This window comes from Oncorhynchus mykiss, chromosome 19, assembly GCF_013265735.2.
Source record: "Oncorhynchus mykiss isolate Arlee chromosome 19, USDA_OmykA_1.1, whole genome shotgun sequence".
Lineage (NCBI taxonomy): Eukaryota > Metazoa > Chordata > Actinopteri > Salmoniformes > Salmonidae > Oncorhynchus > Oncorhynchus mykiss.
The window spans coordinates 16,572,291-16,592,464 of NC_048583.1; the positions used below are offsets into that span (position 1 = coordinate 16,572,291).

Here is a 20,174-nt window from a genome sequence, read left to right on the forward strand (position 1 = left end):
GGAGAAGCAGTCTCATTTCATTCAAGCGCATTTTCGTCCACATTACCTCTCCTCGATTACCTTTGAACTTATTAAAAAGGAGGCCGGAGGAGAGAGGACACAGGATTTGCTCAAAACCAATTGAGAAAAGGCCATGATCAGTATCTTTCATGCTCAGAGCAGACTTGTATAGAACAATTACCGTGAATGACCTAAAGAGAATGGTTGGCTAGATCCAATCGGTGGCAAGGATAGACACTTATAGGTTCGAAGGATGCCAAGGAGACTAAGTTGAATTTTAATTCTAAATGATAAACAAGCAAATACAAAATCAATACATGAAAGGATAACATGATTTCTCATTCATTAACAGATTTGCTCACCTACAGTGGGGCAAAAATGTATTTAGTCAGCCACCAATTGTGCAAGTTCTCCCACTTAAAAAGATGAGAGGCCTGTAATTTTCATCATAGGTACACTTCAACTATGACAGACAAAATGAGAAAAAAAATCCAGAACATCACATTGTAGGATTTTTTATGAATTTATTTGCAAATTATGGTGGAAAATAAGTATTTGGTCAATAACAAAAGTTTATCTCAATACTTTGTTATATACCCTTTGTTGGCAATGACAGAGGTCAAACGTTTTCTGTAATTCTTCACAAGGTTTTCACACACTGTTGCTGGTATTTTGGCCCATTCCTCCATGCAGATCTCCTCTAGAGCAGTGATGTTTTGGGGCTGTTGCTGGGCAACACGGACTTTCAACTCCCTCTAAAGATTTTGTTATGGGGTTGAGATCTGGAGACTGGCTAGGCCACTCCAGGACCTTGAAATGCTTCTTACGAAGCCACTCCTTCATTGCCCGGGCGGTGTGTTTGGGATCATTGTCATGCTGAAAGACCTAGCCACGTTTCATCTTCAATGCCCTTGCTGATGGAAGGAGGTTTTCACTCAAACTCTCACAATACATGGCCCCATTCATTCTTTCCTTTACACGGATCAGTCGTCCTGGTCCCTTTGCAGAAAAACAGCCCCAAAGCATGATGTTTCCACCCCCATGTTTCTAAGTAGGTATGGTGTTCTTTGGATGCAACTCAGCATTCTTTGTCGTCCAAACACAACGAGTTGAGTTTTTACCAAAAAGTTCTATTTTAGTTTCATCTGACCATATGACATTCTCCCAATCTTCTTCTGGATCATCCAAATGCTCTCTAGCAAACTTCAGACGGGCCTGGACATGTACTGGCTTAAGCAGGGGGACACGTCTGGCACTGCAGGATTTGAGTCCCTGGCGGTGTAGTGTGTTACTGATGGTAGGCTTTGTTACTTTGGTCCCAGCTCTCTGCAGGTCATTCACTAGGTCCCCCCGTGTGGTTCTGGGATTTTTGCTCACCGTTCTTGTGATCATTTTGACCCCACGGGGTGAGATCTTGCGTGGAGCCCCAGATCGAGGGAGATTATCAGTGGTCTTGTATGTCTTCCATTTCCTAATAATTGCTCCCACAGTTGATTTCTTCAAACCAAGCTGCTTACTTATTGCAGATTCAGTCTTCCCAGCCTGGTGCAGGTCTACAATTTTGTTTCTGGTGTCCTTTGACAGCTCTTGGGTCTTGGCCATAGTGGAGTTTGGAGTGTGACTGTTTGAGGTTGTGGACAGGTGTCTTCTTTACTGATAACAAGTTCAAACAGGTGCCATTAATACAGGTAACGAGTGGAGGACAGAGGAGCCCCTTAAATAAGAAGTTACAGGTCTGTGAGAGCCAGAAATCTTGCTTGTTTGTAGGTGACCAAATACTTATTTTCCACCATAATTTGCAAATAAATTCATAAAAAATCCTACAATGTGATTTTCTGGATTTTTTTTCTCATTTTGTCTGTCATAGTTGAAGAGTACCTATGATGAAAATTACAGGCCTCTCATCCTTTTAAGTGGGAGAACTTGCACAATTGGTGGCTGACTAAATACTTTTTTGCCCCACTGTATTTCTTTGTACAAAACAAACTATTGTTCAATCCTGGTAGTTAATTGCACTCGCCTGGTGTCCTAGGTCTGAATTAGTCCCTTATTAGGAAAAGATGAAGACCAGAAGGGTTTTGGCCCTCCAAGACTGACATTGAACAGCGCTGAAGGATTTAGTAATCCAAAAAACCCTCTAACCCCAAGACACTTCACATGATAACCATGTCAGCTAAATAATGGTTCCCAGATATCCTGTGTACATCTCAAGCCACACTACTATGATTTCTCCCCATTGTGAACACTTCTATGTTTGATAAGGTTACTCTGGAAGGAGAAGCTCTTGTAACACAGCTTGCACATAAATGGCCTCTCCTTGGTGTGAACAGTCTGGTGCTGCTTCACATAGTTTGCATGAGCGAAGCGCTTCCCACATGTGGGGCAGGCGTACGGCTTGTCTGCGTCCGTCTTAATGCTCGGCCTCCCACGTTGTGACCCAATGACACCAGATGAGGTGGAAGCAGGAGCCAATTTAGAGCTACCTCCTTGACCTCTAGCCATTGTTTGGGTGTTGTTGTGTGCTGTGTTATAGGCTAGGTACCTCTCATGGTGACCGCTCATCCTGACCCTGTCTGCATTCGTGGGGTTACCACGAGGCAGCTGAGGAAGGCTAGACCCAGGTCCAGGCCTTCTATGAACCCAGTCACCAGGCATTAGACGAGAACCTGAAGGAGACAGACTTCCTGATCGACTACTGCCAGGGGGGTCTACCACCACTCTCGGTGAAAGCTGAAGCCCAGTGTGACCTGCTCTGTTCATCATGGATACTGTGGTGTTTGTATCATAGACCCTCCTGTTCCTATCTCTATCAGCCCCAGGCCCTACTCCATCCCTGCACTGAGACTGTGAAGAGAAGGGTCTGGGCTGCAGACTGGATCCCTGACTGGAGCCTCTGTCTCTCTGATGACCACCAGGACTGAGGTTGTTCAGTCCACCTGTCCACTGGTTGTGTTCTGTGTGGTGGTGGAGTCTCTTAACCTCACGTTTGGGTCCTGGTTCCGACTCAGAAAGGAAGAGTGAAGGCTCCTGGTCCAGGATCCTGATCCGGAGCCAGGGTTTGTGATCAGCCTCTTCAGAGGTCCACTCTCTCCCACCAGTAACACTGGATATCAGCAGGTCTTCTTCGACTGCAGACTGCAAAAAAAGATTGTGCAGAAAAGTGTAAAGGTTTATATAATAAACTCTGCTGTACACACAGAAACATTACATGATATTATAAACTGTTAACCACAGTCAAGCCCATCTCTAATACTGTGATATAAGTACCTAACAATATGGAGCCATTGGAGTTTATTATTAAAACAATTGCATATGTGTTGATTTAAGAATGAAGTATGTTTTGGTTCGACTGAGATAAGGGAAACTCAGTCCCTAAAAATACAAATAAAAAATCAAGTCAGCAGTGTCAATTTTGTATTTCATTTCAACATAATAGCCATATGCTCACATTACTTCAACGTTAAGTACTTTTATCGCACAAAACGATACGTGACAAGTAAAATATACATTGCTCAAAAAAATAAAGGGAACACTAAAATAACACATCCTAGATCTGAATGAATGAAATATTCTTATTAAATACTTTTTTCTTTACATAGTTGAATGTGCTGACAACAAAATCACACAAAAATTATCAATGGAAATCAAATTTATCAACCCATGGAGGTCTGGATTTGGAGTCACACTCAAAATTAAAGTGGAAAACCACACTACAGGCTGATCCAACTTTGATGTAATGTCCTTAAAACAAGTCAAAATGAGGCTCAGTAGTGTGTGTGGCCTCCACGTGCCTGTATGACCTCCCTACAACGCCTGGGCATGCTCCTGATGAGGTGGCATATGGTCTCCTGAGGGATCTCCTCCCAGACCTGGACTAAAGCATCCGCCAACTCCTGGACAGTCTGTGGTGCAACGTGGCGTTGGTGGATGGAGCGAGACATGATGTCCCAGATGTGCTCAATTGGATTCAGGTCTGGGGAACGGGCGGGCCAGTCCATAGCATCAATGCCTTCCTCTTGCAGGAACTGCTGACACACTCCAGCCACATGAGGTCTAGCATTGTCTTGCATTAGGAGGAACCCAGGGCCAACCGCACCAGCATATGGTCTCACAAGGGGTCTGAGGATCTCATCTCGGTACCTAATGGCAGTCAGGCTACCTCTGGCGAGCACATGGAGGGCTGTGCGGCCCCCCCACACCATGACTGACCCACCGCCAAACCGGTCATGTTGGAGGATGTTGCAGGCAGCAGAACGTTCTCCACGGCGTCTCCAGACTCTGTCACGTCTGTCACATGTGCTCAGTGTGAACCTGCTTTCATCTGTGAAGAGCACAGGGCACCAGTGGCGAATTTGCCAATATTATTTCTCTGGCAAATGCCAAACGTCCTGCACGGTGTAAGCACAACCCCCACCTGTGGACGTCGGGCCCTCATACCACCCTCATGGAGTCTGTTTCTGAACGTTTGAGCAGACACATGCACATTTGTGGCCTGCTGAAGGTCATTTTGCAGGGCTCTGGCAGTGCTCCTCCTTGCACAAAGGCGGAGGTAGCGGTCCTGCTGCAGGGTTGTCATCATCTCCTGATATACTGGCCTGTCTCCTGGTAGCGCCTCAATGCTCTGGACACTACGCTGACAGAGACAGCAAACCTTCTTGCCACAGCTCGCATTGATGTTCCATCCTGGATGAGCTGCACTACCTGAGCCACTTGTGTGGCTTGTAGACTCCGTCTCATGCTACCACTAGAGTGAAAGCACCGCCAGCATTCAAAAGTGACCAAAACATCAGCCAGGAAGCACAGGAACTGAGAAGGGGTCTGTGGTCACCACCTGCAGAACCACTCCTTTATTGGGGGTGTCTTGCTAATTGCCTATAATTTCCACCTGTTGTCTATTCCATTTGCACAACAGCATGTCAAATTTATTGTCAATCAGTGTTGCTTCCTAAGTGGACAGTTTGATTTCACAGAAGTGTGATTGACTTGGAGTTACATTGTGTTGTTTAAGTGTTCCATGTATTTGTTTGAGCAGTGTATTTTCTCACTGTGTTAATGTGACCAGGTAGAAGTTTGGGGTCAGACCCTGCCCTAGCTGGTACAGGAAGGTTAAAGGTAAACAGTATGGCAGACGGCAGTCTCTCTTACTTGGTCAACACTGTCCACGCTTTGCTAACAGCGGGTTGTTCAAGCAGTGTTGCGTGCAGTTAGACAAGAGCTACAACCGAGAGACGGGGATATAGTGTTTGTGTGAGAACCTGCGTTGCTGTGTTGAAGAACTGTTTTGGACATTACATTGACTATTTTTAATGTAAATGAAATAAATGGCATGCGCCATTTCTCTCAAAAGGGAAGACTGATAGCAAGTGTGTGTAACCAGCCCTTTTGAGTCCTTCCTTGTGGGTTACAGATAAGACGAGCGACCCAGGGATGTGTGTGCTTTGGGGGACCTTTAACAGAATGTGACTGGCAGAACGGGCGTTGTATGTGGAGAATGAGACCTGCAGTAGATATCTCAGATAGGGGGAAGTGAGGCCTAAGAGGGTTTTATAAATAAGCATAAACCGCATTGCGTCTGTGCACTTAGCCAGCTACCATCCTATAGCTTACATTGCATATGAAGTCTGGCTCATGACATTTAACCATGGATGTACAGAGAACGTGCCTTATTTTCTTCCCCCTTTTGTTGTCACACATTTTAGCTCCCCCAGTTCGTGCTCTCGGATTGGCTCAAAGTCAAGTTGTTGGCCAATGACAAGCATCACAATTTTACAAGTAGAAACCGAAGGGTTCGTCGCTACCGGGTCGGCATACAGCAGGTAACGCTTTTGTTCTAGCAAGAGGAGGAACGGCCTCCCACTGTGATAAGTACCTATCGGAAGTGTTCTCAGTGCGTTTCATGCTTAACCAATTGCATTTCCATCTTTAAATCATGCATTGTAGCCATGCTGTATTTCTTACATTGTGTTCTGTTTTTGGTTTCAGATTTGGCCTTTGTCAGTTTCTTAGACCTGAATAACTAACTATATGAGCTATAATAGAGCGACTAGAACTCTATATGAATGAAGCATTTTACCTAAATCATGTGAACCTGATTTGCTCTTCTGTCGTAATAAACTATTTTCCTAAGAAGGGAAACTAGTCTGTGCCTCTAAACGAGGGACAACCTGAGTACATTCTTGATATTACGTAAACCTTTCTGTACCTTTGCTTTAATAAAATACAATTTAGAATCCTTTGAAAAATATTTAACATTATACACATCTTTATGTCATCTTTACTTTATGTCAAGTAAAAATGACACTTAATAAGTGAAGCATTCTTACAGACACAATCACACCAACTCTACCTCATCATACACATTCTTTCCTCAGTTCACCTCATCCAGTTCCCTATACATCCACAAGCAACAGAATTAACTACAAAGTAACTAGTACTACATTACTATACATGGGCCGTGTGCATTTTCTGCTGGTGTATCCTGAGGTAGCTCCTCTCTGAGAACCTCTTCACGCAGTGTGAACAGCCCCTCTCCCGTGTGGACCTTCGGTTGCTTCTTCAGCTGGTGCTGGCAGGAGAACCTCTTCGCACACTGGGGTGCAGCTGTAGGATTTCTCCCCTGCCACATCAGGACGAGTGTGAAACACTGGCAGCTGAAAGGTTTAGCACCCCGTGTGCATCCCCTGGTGGATCTCCACCTGTTTGGGGAAACCGAAGGCTTTCCCACAGAATGAACACGCTTCTCTTTGCCACCGGATCTACTGATAGCGTCTCTACTACTGTCATTTGTCAATGGGCTTGTGTAGCCATTTAGTGTTGAGGCACTAGCATTGTCTGAGGTCTGGTTTAACATTAGGAGAGTGTGAGGAGGATGAAGGCCAGGGAGTGTCTGTGTTGTCACAGGATCCATGTTCCAGTTGATATATCCTATAGAAGGCAGGTTGAAGGCAGCACCTGTTAGGGGGTTAACCTGAGGCCCCATCTGTCTCTCTGAATCACAACTATAGGAGCAGGACGGAGCATCGCTAGCCGAGTCTGTGTCTGTTCTCTCCCGCCGCATACGGACACCTCCCTGTCCCTGCAGACCAAATCTACACCTCGCCCTTGTCTCAATCAGTCTGTTGTCATGGAGTCTAAGATCGGTTGTTGTTTTGTGTTTGACTGTCTGTTTCTGGTTGTGGTTAACAGTGTTGTTCCCCAGCCCAGAGTTGAGGACACTGTCCCATCCACTGACCTCCACTATGTCGCCTCTGGTCCTGACCTGCTCAGTGACGTCGTCCTCTGGGCTCTTGGCTGCACCGGTCTGGGAATCCAAGCTGGCCGCCCAGTCTCCTCTACTAGCCTCCAACCAACCACCTGCAGGAAGAGGTTAGAAAATACACTTTACAAACATGACAGGGAAAACTCACTTTATTTTGGTCAATTAACTGGTCAAGTTCAGACATTATAATGTGTTTTTGATTTAATTTTATGAATGAGGAGAGCCAGGCGCATCGCTATTCCTTTTGAAAATCTATTACTGTATGTAGACTATATGCATTGTTTTATATCAGTTTTTTAAATTGAACCTTTATTTAACTAGGCAAGTCAGTTAAGAACAAATTCTTATTTACAATGACGGCCTAGTGGGTAAACCTGCCTTGTTCAGGGGCAGAACGACAGTTTATCTTGTCAGCTCAGGGATTCGATCCACCAACCTTTCGGTTACTGGCCCAACGCTCTAACCACTAGGCTATCTGCCGCCCAGATAGTGAGAAGATCCCTCCAGCACTGATGAGGGATGAGCCTTGCATAGAAGCGATGCCACCTGCCGGAAAACAATGTGCTATATGTATTTCTCCCTTACCTTGCTCCCCCATATTTAGTCCACTCTGCAGGTTAATGCTCTCTGGTCCGTCTTCTATTGTCTCCTCTTTGACTTGCAGCAGATCAAGCTTCCCATCCTCCATGTCTACTGACTGTAAGAGATACAGAGTGAGAGGATGTTGGATCAAGACATCTGATATGAGCATCCTGCTTTGGAGCATCTTCTGATTGGGCAATGAGGGATTGATATGAGTACTATGCAACTTTTAGTTAATTTGATACGATGCAAACGTATTAATTGATTTGATTAATTTACTCTTTAATGGTTTGATAATTCAAAGGCATAGTCGCACATTTAACACAGAATTCATAAAGACCCGGCCCCGTACCCACAAAGAGTGCTGATCTAGGATCTTTCCATATAGTCTTATTCATTATGATCTACAAGGCAAAACTGATCCTAGACCAGTCCTCCTACACTAAGAGTCTTTGTGGATTCGGGCCCTGACCTAATATAATTCAGACAGTAGTTTACAGTGGGCTCACCTCAGGAAGACTGTGTGTGGTCCTGTGCTGCTCAGCTGGTTCCTCTGTGGGTTCAGGAGGAGGTGTAGTCTGGTTGTCCTCCATGACCATGGTCCCCTCAGGGTTCCCCAGACCCTCCTCACACCCCTCCTCCTTCACCAGCAGCACCTCTGGACCCTCCTCCTCCTGGAAGAGACAGGTGATACAGATTACACAGACATACACTCCCTCAGGTAAGTACACACAGATTAACACACTTTCAACATGGAGTGTTTATCCCTCCCCACTACGTTTGAGTCCTATACTGTAGTTAGTGACTTCATTGTTGTTAAACCCATCATGGTGGACATAAATATGATGTGGGCAAAAATAAGTCAGCTATGATAAGTCAAAAGTCATCAGACAAATCTGACTAAACTATTTTGACGTGTACAGTAGGTGTTTGTTAGTGTGTGGGTATGTGTAGCTATATTTAGTGTATATTGGTTATAAAGCACTGTCGTGTGTATGCAGAATAGGGTGAGATCAGATGTGATGTATACTAAAGAGTCTCAAGGAAAGTCTTGGAATTAAAAGTCCCATTTTGTGTTTATTAAACAAACAGGTTTTAAATACACCATATGAAAACCACACATACGCGTTTGAACAAAAAAATCTGCATGAAGTTGATGAACTGCATTCTTTTTCTCATTAAAGGTATTCTGGGATAAAAAGTAGTTGAATGGAAGTAATGTAATATGCATTTCAAATCAAATCAAATTTATTTATATAGCCCTTCGTACATCAGCTGATATCTCAAAGTGCTGTACAGAAATTTGTGAACATCATATAGTCTACACAGTACAAACACAATATGTAACATACTTTTTATGCTATACTGTTTGTCATTTTACCTTTACATGTTTATGTCATTTAGCAGACACTCTTATCCAGAGCGACTTACAGGAGAAATTAGAAATTGCTCAAGGGCAGAGACAGATTTCACACCTAGTCTACTCAGGGAATCGAACCAGCCACCTTTCGGTTACTGGCCCAAAGCGTTTAACCGCCAGGCTACCTGCTGCCCTCTAAATATGACTTATATATTCCACAATGTCTGGGCCTTGCATTTCAACACACTTAGTTGTTGTGGAAATTGACCCACTACTGTGGTTTACTTTGTGCATCTACAGTGCCTTTGGAAAGTATTCAGACCCCTTGATCTTTTCCACATTTTGTTAAGTCACAGCCTTATTCTAAAATGGACTAAATAAATACAAATTCTCAGTAATCTACAAATAATACCCCCTAATGACAATGTTTTTAAATAATACCTTACTTACATTAGTATTCAGACTATTTGCTATGAGACTCAAAATTGAGCTCAGGTGCCTCCTGTTTCCATTGATCATCTTTGAGATGTTTCTACAACTTGATTGGAGTCCACCTGTAGTAAATGCAATTGATTGGACATGATTTGGAAAGGCACAGACCTGTCTATATAAGGTTCCACAGTTGACAGTGCATATCAGAACAAAAAACAAGCCATAGAGCTCCGAGACAGGCACAGATCTGGGGAAGAGTACCAAAAAATGTCTACAGCATTGAAGGTCCCCCAAGAACACAGTGGCCTCCATCATTATTAAATGGAAGAAGTTTGGAACCATCAAGACTCTTCCTAGGCCTGGACGCCCGGCCAAACTGAACAATCGGTGGGGGAGGGCCTTGGTCAGGGAGGTGACCAAGAACCCGATGGTCACTCTGACAGAGCTCCAGAGTTCCTCTGTGGAGATGGTTGTCCATCTGGAAGGTTCTCCCATCTCTGCAGCACTCCACCAATCAGGCCTTTATGATAGAGTGGCCAGACGGAAGCCACTCCTTAGTAAAAGGCACATGACAGCCCGCTTGGAGTTTGCCAAAAGGCACCTAAAGACTGTCAGACCATGAGAAACAAAGATTCTCTGGTCTGATGAAACCAAGACTCAACTCTTTGGCCTGAATGCCAAGTGTCATGTCTGGAGGAGACTTGGCACCATCCCTACGGTGAAGCATGGTGGTGGCAGCATCATATTGTGTTGTTCTTTTTTCAGCGGCTGGGACTGGAAGACTAGTCAGGATCAAGGCAAAGATGAATGGAGCAAAGTACAGAGAGGTTCTTGATGAAAATCTGCTCCAGAGCGGAAGGTTCACCTTCCAACAGTACAAGTCTCTGAATGTCTGAGTGGCCCAGCCAGAGCCCGGACTTGAACCCGATCGAAAATCTCTGTAGAGAACTGAAAATAGCTGTGCAGCAACACTCCCCATCCAACCTGACAGAGCTTGAGGGGATCTGCAGAGAAGAATGGAAGAACTCCCAAAATACAGGTGTGGCAAGCTTGTAGGGTCATACCCAGACTTGACGCTGTAATTGCTGCCAAAGGTGCTTCAACAAAGTACTGAGTAAAGAGTCTGAATACTTATGTAAATGTAAATGTAATTTTTGTTTTTATTTGTAATAAATTAGCAAAAATGTCTAAACCTGTTTTTGCTTTGTCATTATGGGGTATTGTGTGTAGATTGATGAGGGGGAAAAAACAATTTAATCAATTTCAGAATAAGGCTGTAACCTAAATTTTTTGGGGAAAAAGTCAAGGGGTCTGAATACTTTCCGAAGGCACTGTACATCATCTTGCCGAGTCTACCTTTAATACAGGGTTTGATCTAAACGTCAGAAGCTATTGAGTGGAATGATTACTATCTATGTTATAGAGTGGAATGGTTTTTCTGCAGGTGTATCTTGAGGTAGCTCCTCTCTGAAAACCTCTTCCCACAGTGCGTACAGGCAAACGGCCTCTCTCCCGTGTGGATCTTCAGGTGCATCTTCAGATGGTCCTGCCGGGAGAACCTCTTCTCACACTGGGGACAGTTGTAGGGTTTCTCCCCTGTGTGGACCCTCTGGTGCCTCTTCAGGGTGCCAGCTTCGGTGAAGCGCATGTGACACTGGGTACAGCTGAACCGTTTCTCTTTACTATTGCCTGATGTGGCCCCCCCTCCCTGAGCCTGGGCTCTAGCCCTGTCATTTGAGTTCAAAACCTGATGGAAAAGGACGTGGCTATGTAAATCGGAAGGGCCCATTGATGTGGACACTGGGTCGTGATCCCTGAACAAGTGTAAAGGAGAGTGGGTCGTGACATTTGGATTTGTCTCTAAGCTTTCCCTGTAATCTAAGAAATCTCTGCCCTGTGAGTGTCCATCTCCTAGGTTACCATCTGCATTCCATGTGGGAGGAACATCACCCTCCAATTTCATAGTCACTTCATCAACGACTAGACCCTCCCCTTTCTTATCAAGGCACCCTTCAGAGTATACACTACTACTGTAACGGTTCCAGTCCCCTCTAGACAGATCAGTCTGTATCTCTAAACCCAAGGGCATGTTGCCAGGGTCTAGCTCTGTAGAGTAAGAACACGACGGATCATCACTGCCAGTGTCTAAAGATTCACCAAGCCCACTTGAATGAACCATCCTCTGGCTTTGGTGAAATACAGGTAAATAGTCTGAGCTGGGGGCAGGAGGAACCCCCAGTCTCCGCGCCCCCAGTCTCTCTGGTTCTGATCTGTGGTCAGATCCTGTGTGTAAGAGCCTGTGTGTTTCAGTTAAAGTCTTGGTGTCTGTCGCTGACTTGAGAACGGCGTTCTGCGTTCCACTGACCTCCGTGATGCTGTGTCGGGTCCTGGGCTGTGCTGGGGCGGTGGTGGGGTTCTCCATGGCTACAGGGGGCGCTTCAGACCCTCCAGTCTGGTTGTCTCTGCTGTGCCGTGGGTCCTTCTCTCCTTCAGTCCTCTCCTGCTTGACTCCAGAACCTGCAGCCTCTGCAGCTGCAGACTGACAAGAAAAGAGGAGGTTATTATCGGTACAACGGTTGAATTGGATAAGAATGTCGTAAGGAAGTCTCATAAACTCCCATATGGCAGATAAATGAGGACGTACATGTAAGCAAGTGAATAGCTGGGGACACATTTGATTTACAAAGTAACTGTCATTTTTAATGCAACACTATTCCACTGACCTCTATCACGATAATGTGCTGGGTTGAGGTTCCACTCCCCTCATCAACAGTGATTGGTTGGTCATCTCTCCATGTGCTGTGTCCTGCTGGCTTCACAAAGCTCCTGTGGCCTTCAGTGAGATGTCCTTCACCTGAGAGAGTGATTGGGGGAAAATAGGTGGTTAGGTTAGCTACTATCTGCTCCAAGGTATAGACCCCTTTCTGTGTTTGCAATTTGGTTGCAGAACTCGCGGGAGTTAGACGAAAGTCCATACCTTTTCATTTTGGGGAGATTTCTATTCTTCAATAGCTCTTCAACAAAGTGTGCCAAGCCTGCCCCAAAAAGTGGATTTTTCTCCATCCTCCCAATATTCATGACACACTTTCTCTAGGAGCTAGTCTGGGTACCAGTCTTCGTAGCTAACATTCCACTCCTGTCATTTTCCAAAGCTTTTGGGCAATCTCAACATTTATTATGCAGCCGGACAGCGGCTGTCCTCTACCGAGCAAAACTATTGTACCACACGGAGTGAGCTACTGGCAGTAGTGGAGTTCACTACACACTTTCGGCAATTCCTGCTCGGAAGACCTTTCATGGTGCGAACCGACCACAGCAGTCTTCGGTGGCTCATAAGGATGAAGGAACCAGAAGGTCAACTGGCGAGGTGGCTCGAGAAGCTTGGGGAGTATAACTTCAAGGTCATACATCCAGGATGCCACCGCAAATGCTGACGTCCTGTCCAGGAGGCCCTGCTGCCAGACTTGCCCCTGCACTTACAGGACCCTACCCAGAAAAATGACCGTTTCAGGTACCAGGAAGTGCAGTCTGACCACGGCCCCAGTATAGCCAATTTACGCTGTGGAAGATACCTCTGTGGAGCGCCGCTCAGTGGGGGTAGGATAAGACCCCAGCCTACACTCCCTGGAGATTCTGGAGCTGCCTTCGATGTGGAGTCGGGTCATTGGGACAGTGAAGATGAAACGTTGCGCAGGTCGTGCATATCCACTGGCCTCACGCTCTTCCAACCTCTCTCTATTCCTCTTATAGCTCCTGAACTAGTTGCCTATCCCAAATGTGTCCCAGAGGTAGATGTATAGTTTGGTCACTTATTGAGCAACTCAAAAATATATATATATATCTATGTTAAGGGATTTTTATCAATAATGACTAAATTATGTATACATTTCAATCAGAACTATACTAAAGAGAATACTATTATGTTACTGTATGGATTTATGAATCTTATAATCATAGTACTGAATATAGTGTGTGTAATTATAATCAAGAATTAGAACAAAGACGTTCTGTTCCTTGTTAGAAACGAATGGAGCTATCGTCAGACTGGCTGGAATGCTGTGTTCCTTATGAGACATCCTGTCTCTACACAGGGAGGGGAGAGACCTTGGGCTGGTAGTAAATGATCTAACAGGTGGTGGACGATGTGGGAAGGCTTGTGAACTATACTGCCATTGTATCAGAGTGGAGGAGGGACAGTTTAAAACCTATGACGTCATTTTTAGTTTATAACCTGTTGTAAACTGTACCATGATCAGTACTCTCGAGAATAAACGCTATTGATTGATTTTGAGACTGGCCTCAGTCCATTTTATGCAAATAAGTATCTTACAAATTCTTAGGAATGGGCAGAGTGTTTAATTGAATTGGTTAATAATGATATAGGAATCTAATTCCTTTAACAATCTACAATACCAGTCAAACGTTTGGACACACCTACACATTCCAGGGTTTTTATTTATTTAGACTATTTTCTACATTGTAGAATAATAGTGAAGACAAACTATGAAATAATACACATGTAGTAACCAAAAAAATATGAGATTCTTCAAAGTAGCCATCCTTTGTCTTAATATCTTTGCACACTCTTGGCAACTTTTGACTGGTACTGTATATTTGAGGAAAGAAGCACCTTGCTCTTGCTTGCTGGATATAAAATAGGTTACAGCATTCACACAGTGAACTGGCGGGGAGATTTGAATGGCGAGAGCTTCTCTGGTGTGATGTGATCACATTGGCTTGTTATAAAGATGCAACAATGGGGAATCCTCTCTTCTCCAGGCACCCAATGCTTATGTTTACAATAAAATGTATTACATTAGAATGCCCAATGTTTCTAATGAAATGTATTGAAAATGAAATACAGAAATCTCATTTACATAAGTTCACACCCCTTAGTCAATACATATTATCACCTTCGGCAGTGATTACAGCTGTGAGTGTTTCTGGGTAAGTCTCTAAGAGCATTGCACACCTGGATTGTACAATATTTGCATTGGAAAACATCCCTGGTCTTTGTGGTTGAATCTGTGTTTGAAATTCACTGCTCAACTGAGGGACCTTACAATTATCAGTATGTATGGGGTACAGAGATGAGGTAGTCATTCAAAAACCATGTTGAACACTTAGTGTACACAGAGTGAGTCCATGCAACATATGTGACTTGATAAGAACATTTTTACTCCTGAACTTATTTAGGCTTGCAAAGGGGTTGAATGCTTATTGAGTCAAGACATTTCAGCTTTTCATTTTTAATTCATTTCAACGAAACAAAATCCTCTTTGACAGTATGGGGTATTGTGTGTGTGGGCCAGTGACACAATCTCTATATAATAAATGTTAAATTCAGGCTGTAACAAAACCAAATGTGGAAATAGTCAAGGGATGTGAATACTTTCTGAGGGCACTAATAGCTGAACAGTGAATGCTATTGAAGACTGAAATCCGAAAATAATAAATAATAATAATTCAACAACGAAAAAAGGGGTGGATTTTTCTCCATCCTCTGGTTCAGAATATAGTCATTTCTTAGTTATGTGCCGACATCGTATTATCTCATGCTTGGTAGCTATTGCAGAGAGAGAACCAAATATACACCGAATACCCAATATAAAACAAATTTGACCTGGTCAGTTTGACAGACTAGAATTGGCAAGGATATAAACTAACACTTAACTTCTTGCAAGACATCCAAGTAATCACACCAGAGGAATTATTGTATACTATCCAAACACATGCGCAGAGGGGAACGGGGCAAAATGTACCTCTTGCCATTCCTCTGTATCGGTCGAGGATCTTGACACTTCTGGGACGACTGCCGAGGACGCGTTCTCGCATTGTCCTCTCTGCGCGCTCCCGTGCCACCTTCAGTTCCAGTAGCTGTAGTTTCCTTCGCAATCCCCTGTTTTCTTTCTGGCTTTGAGTTATTTCCAAACGACACACTGCATAGTCGTCGTCTACGAGTTTACATATCTCTGCTACGGCTGCATTCGCTAACACCTCCATGATGGAGGCTATTTGCGTGTGAAAAACCATAACGTTGCCATTACAGTTAGCCATTGTTAGATAACCTTAGCAGCTAGTTAGCGTTACCTAAATAACACATATCAACCAAGTCCTGTCTCTAACGCGAATTAAAGACTGCCTGTGGTAAGTATGTTTTGCTATGAAATGTAATTTGTCTTTAAGTTAATAAATGTCGAAATAAGAACTATACAATCGCTAAGGCGTTCTTGGTCACTGTTCACTTCCGTTTACTTATTTTTCTTCGTGTGGTTTTACGGCAGACTAGACGTGTTGTTGTGTATTGCCGCCTGACACAGGTCGGAGAGTGAATTGCACATTTCGTTTACAAAAAAGTATTGCATAACCACCCAACAAATACAGTGCCTTCAGAAAGTATTCACACCCCTTGACTTTTTCCATAATTTGTGTTTTAATTAATACACCCCCCCCCCCCCCCCCCCCCCCCACTGGCCTACACACAATACCCCATAATGTCAAAATGGAATTAGGTTTTTATATATATTTTTTACAAAATGAATTAAATTAAAAGCTGAGATGTCTAAAGTCAATAAGTATTCAACCTCTTATGGCAAGCCTAAATACGTTCAGGAGTTAAAATGTGCATAACAAGTCACATAGTTGCATGGACTCACTCTGTGTGCAATCATGCTCAACATGATTGTTGAATAACTACAGTGCCTTGCGAAAGTATTCGGCCCCCTTGAACTTTGCGACCTTTTGCCACATTTCAGGCTTCAAACAAAGATATAAAACTGTATTTTTTTTGTGAAGAATCAACAACAAGTGGGACACAATCATGAAGTGGAACGACATTTATTGGATATTTCAAACTTTTATAACAAATCAAAAACGGAAAAATTGGGCGTGCAAAATTATTCAGCCCCCTTAAGTTAATACTTTGTAGCGCCACCTTTTGCTGCGATTACAGCTATAAGTTGCTTGGGGTATGTCTCTATCAGTTTTGCACATCGAGAGACTGAAATGTTTTCCCATTCCTCCTTGCAAAACAGCTCGAGCTCAGTGAGGTTGGATGGAGAGCATTTGTGAACAGCAGTTTTCAGTTCTTTCCACAGATTCTCGATTGGATTCAGGTCTGGACTTTGACTTGGCCATTCTAACACCTGGATATGTTTATTTTTGAACCATTCCATTGTAGATTTTGCTTTATGTTTTGGATTATTGTCTTGTTGGAAGACAAATCTCGGTCCCAGTCTCAGGTCTTTTGCAGACTCCATCAGGTTTTCTTCCAGAATGGTCCTGTATTTGGCTCCATCCATCTTCCCATCACTTTTAACCATCTTCCCTGTCCCTGCTGAAGAAAAGCAGGCCCAAACCATGATGCTGCCGCCACCATGTTTGACAGTGGGCATGGTGTGTTCAGGGTGATGAGCTGTGTTGCTTTTACGCCAAACATAACGTTTTGCATTGTTGCCAAAAAGTTCAATTTTGGTTTCATCTGACCAGAGCACCTTCTTTCACATGTTTGGTGTGTCTCCCAGGTGGCTTGTGGCAAACTTTAAACGACACTTTTTATGGATATCTTTAAGAAATGGCTTTCTTCTTGCCACTCTTCCATAAAGGCCAGATTTGTGCAATATACGACTGATTGTTGTCCTATGGACAGAGTCTCCCACCTCAGCTGTAGATCTCTGCAGTTCATCCAGAGTGATCATGGGCCTCTTGGCTGCATCTCTGATCAGTCTTCTCCTTGTATGAGCTGAAAGTTTAGAGGGACGGCCAGGTCTTGGTAGATTTGCAGTGGTCTGATACTCCTTCCATTTCAATATTATCGCTTGCACAGTGCTCCTTGGGATGTTTAAAGCTTGGGAAATCTTTTTGTATCCAAATCCGGCTTTAAACTTCTTCACAACAGTATCTCGGACCTGCCTGGTGTGTTCATTGTTCTTCATGATGCTCTCTGCGCTTTTAATGGACCTCTGAGACTATCACAGTGCAGGTGCATTTATACGGAGACTTGATTACACACAGGTGGATTGTATTTATCATCATTAGTCACTTAGGTCAACATTGGATCATTCAGAGATACTCACTGAACTTCTGGAGAGAGTTTGCTGCACTGAAAGTAAAGGGGCTGAATAATTTTGCACGCCCAATTTTTCAGTTTTTGATTTGTTGAAAAAGTTTGAAATATCCAATAAATGTCGTTCCACTTCATGATTGTGTCCCACTTGTTGTTGATTCGTCACAAAAATATACAGTTTTATATCTTTATGTTTGAAGCCTGAAATGTGGCAAAAGGTCGCAAAGTTCAAGGGGGACGAATACTTTCGCAAGGCACTGTACCTCATCTCTGTACCCCATACATATTTAGGCTTGCCATAAGAGGTTGAATACTTATGTAAGGTCCCTCAGTCGAGCAGTGAATTTCAAACACAAATTCAACCACGAAGACCAGGGATGTTTTCCATTGGATATCCCTTTGAGCATGGGGGGGTTATTAATTATTAATTACACGTTAAATTGTGTATCAATACACCCAGTCACTACAAAAATACATGCGTCCTTCCTAAATCAGTTGCCGGAGAGGAAGGAAACCACCCAGGGATTTCACCATGAGGTCAATGGTGACTTAAAACAGTTACTGAGTTTAATGGCTGGAAGAGAAATAACTGAGGATGGATCAACAACATTGTAGTTACTCCACAATACTAACCTAAATGACAGAGTGAAAAGAAGGAAGCATGTACAGAATACAACTGTTTGGAATAAGGCACCAAAGTAAAACTGCTAACAACTTTGTCCTGAATACAAAGCGTTTTGTTTGGGGCATATCTAACACATCATTGAGTCCCACTCTTCATATTTTCAAGCATGGTGGTGGCTGCATTGTGCTATGGATATGCTTGTCATGGGCAAGGACTAGGGATAACAAAAAATTAACGGAATAGAGCTAAGCACAGGCAAAATCCGAGAGGAAAAACCTGGCTGTCTGCTTTCCAACAAACAGCAGGACAATAACCTAAAACAAGGCCAAATATACACAAACATCATTTACAATGGAGTTGCTTACCAAGATGACATTGAATGTTCCTGAGTGGCCTAGATAGTTTCACTAAAATAGGCTTGAACATCTATGGCAAGACTTGAAAATGGCTGTCTAGCAATGATCAACAACCAACTTGATAGAGCTTGAAGAATTTAAAAAATAATGTACAAATATTGTACAATCTAGGTGTGTCAAGCTCTTAAAGACATACCCAGAAAGATTCACAGTTGTAATTGCTGCCAAAGGTGATTCTAACATGTATTGACTCGGGTGTGAATTCTTATGTAAATTTGATAGATATATACACTGCTCAAAAAAATAAAGGGAACACTTAAACAACACAATGTAACTCCAAGTCAATCACACTTCTGTGAAATCAAACTGTCCACTTAGGAAGCAACACTGATGACAATAAATTTCACATGCTGTTGTGCAAATGGAATAGACAACAGGTGGTAATTATAGGCAATTAGCAGATAAAGGAGTGGTTCTGCAGGTGGGGACCACGGACCACTTCTCAGTTCCTATGCTTCCTGGCTGATGTTTTGGTCACTTTTGAATGCTGGCGGTGCTTTCACTCTAGTGGTAGCATGAGACGGAGTCCACAACCCACACAAGTGGCTCAGGTAGTGCAGCTCATCCAGGATGGTACATCAATGCGAGCTGTGGCAAGAAGGTTTGCTGTGTCTGTCAGAGTAGTGTCCAGAGCATGGAGGCGCTAACAGGAGACAGGCCAGTACATCAGGAGACGTGGAGGAGGCCGTAGGAGGGCAACAACCCAGGTTTGGCAGTGGATCAGTCAGGGGTGGCAATTCTTTGAGAGGCCGCACAGCCCTCCATGTGCTCGCCAGAGGTAGCCTGACTGCCATTAGGTACCGAGATGAGATCCTCAGACCCCTTGTGAGACCATATGCTGGTGCGGTTGGCCCTCCTAATGCAAGACAATGCTAGACCTCATGTGGCTAGAGTGTGTCAGCAGTTCCTGCAAGAGGAAGGCATTGATGCTATGGACTGGCCCGCCCGTTCCCCAGACCTGAATCCAATTGAGCACATCTGGGACATCATGTCTCGCTCCATCCACCAACGCCACGTTGCACCACAGACTGTCCAGGAGTTGGTGGATGCTTTAGTCCAGGTCTGGGAGGAGATCCCTCAGGAGACCATCCGCCACCTCATCAGGAGCATGCCCAGGCGTTGTAGGGAGGTCATACAGGCACGTGGAAGCCACACACACTACTGAGCCTCATTTGACTTGTTTTAAGGACATTACATCAAAGTTGTATCAGCCTGTAGTGTAGTTTTCCACTTTAATTTTGAGTGTGACTCCAAATCCAGACCTCCATGGATTGATACATTTGATTTCCATTGATAATTTTTGTGTGATTTTGTTGTCAGCACATTCAACTATGTAAAGAAAAAAGTATTCAATAAGAATATTTCATTCATTCAGATCTAGGATGTGTTATTTTAGTGTTCCCTTTATTTTTTTGAGCAGTGTATTTAATTTAATA

General features: G+C 43.7%; 2 protein-coding genes across 4 annotated transcripts in view; both read right to left on the bottom strand.

Moving 5' to 3' along the window:
• The window catches only part of LOC110498466 (zinc finger protein 777), a 64,645-nt gene extending 48,696 nt beyond the window's left edge, over positions 1–15,949 (bottom strand). Inside the window, exons 1-3 of one of the 3 annotated variants that reach the window (XM_036953718.1) lie at positions 15,395–15,949; positions 12,356–12,486; positions 11,998–12,171 (exon numbers count right to left, since the gene is read on the bottom strand). In XM_036953718.1, coding sequence (XP_036809613.1) covers positions 11,998–12,171; positions 12,356–12,486; positions 15,395–15,689 — 600 coding nt within the window. In that variant the 5' untranslated portion in view covers positions 15,690–15,949. The remainder of the gene's footprint in view (positions 1–11,997; positions 12,172–12,355; positions 12,487–15,394) is intronic. The other 2 variants (XM_036953717.1, XM_036953716.1) reach the window with 2 other exon arrangements.
• The window catches only part of LOC110498480 (zinc finger protein 184-like), a 350,017-nt gene that overhangs the window by 106,968 nt on the left and 222,875 nt on the right, over positions 1–20,174 (bottom strand). The gene's annotated exons all lie outside the window — the stretch shown is intronic.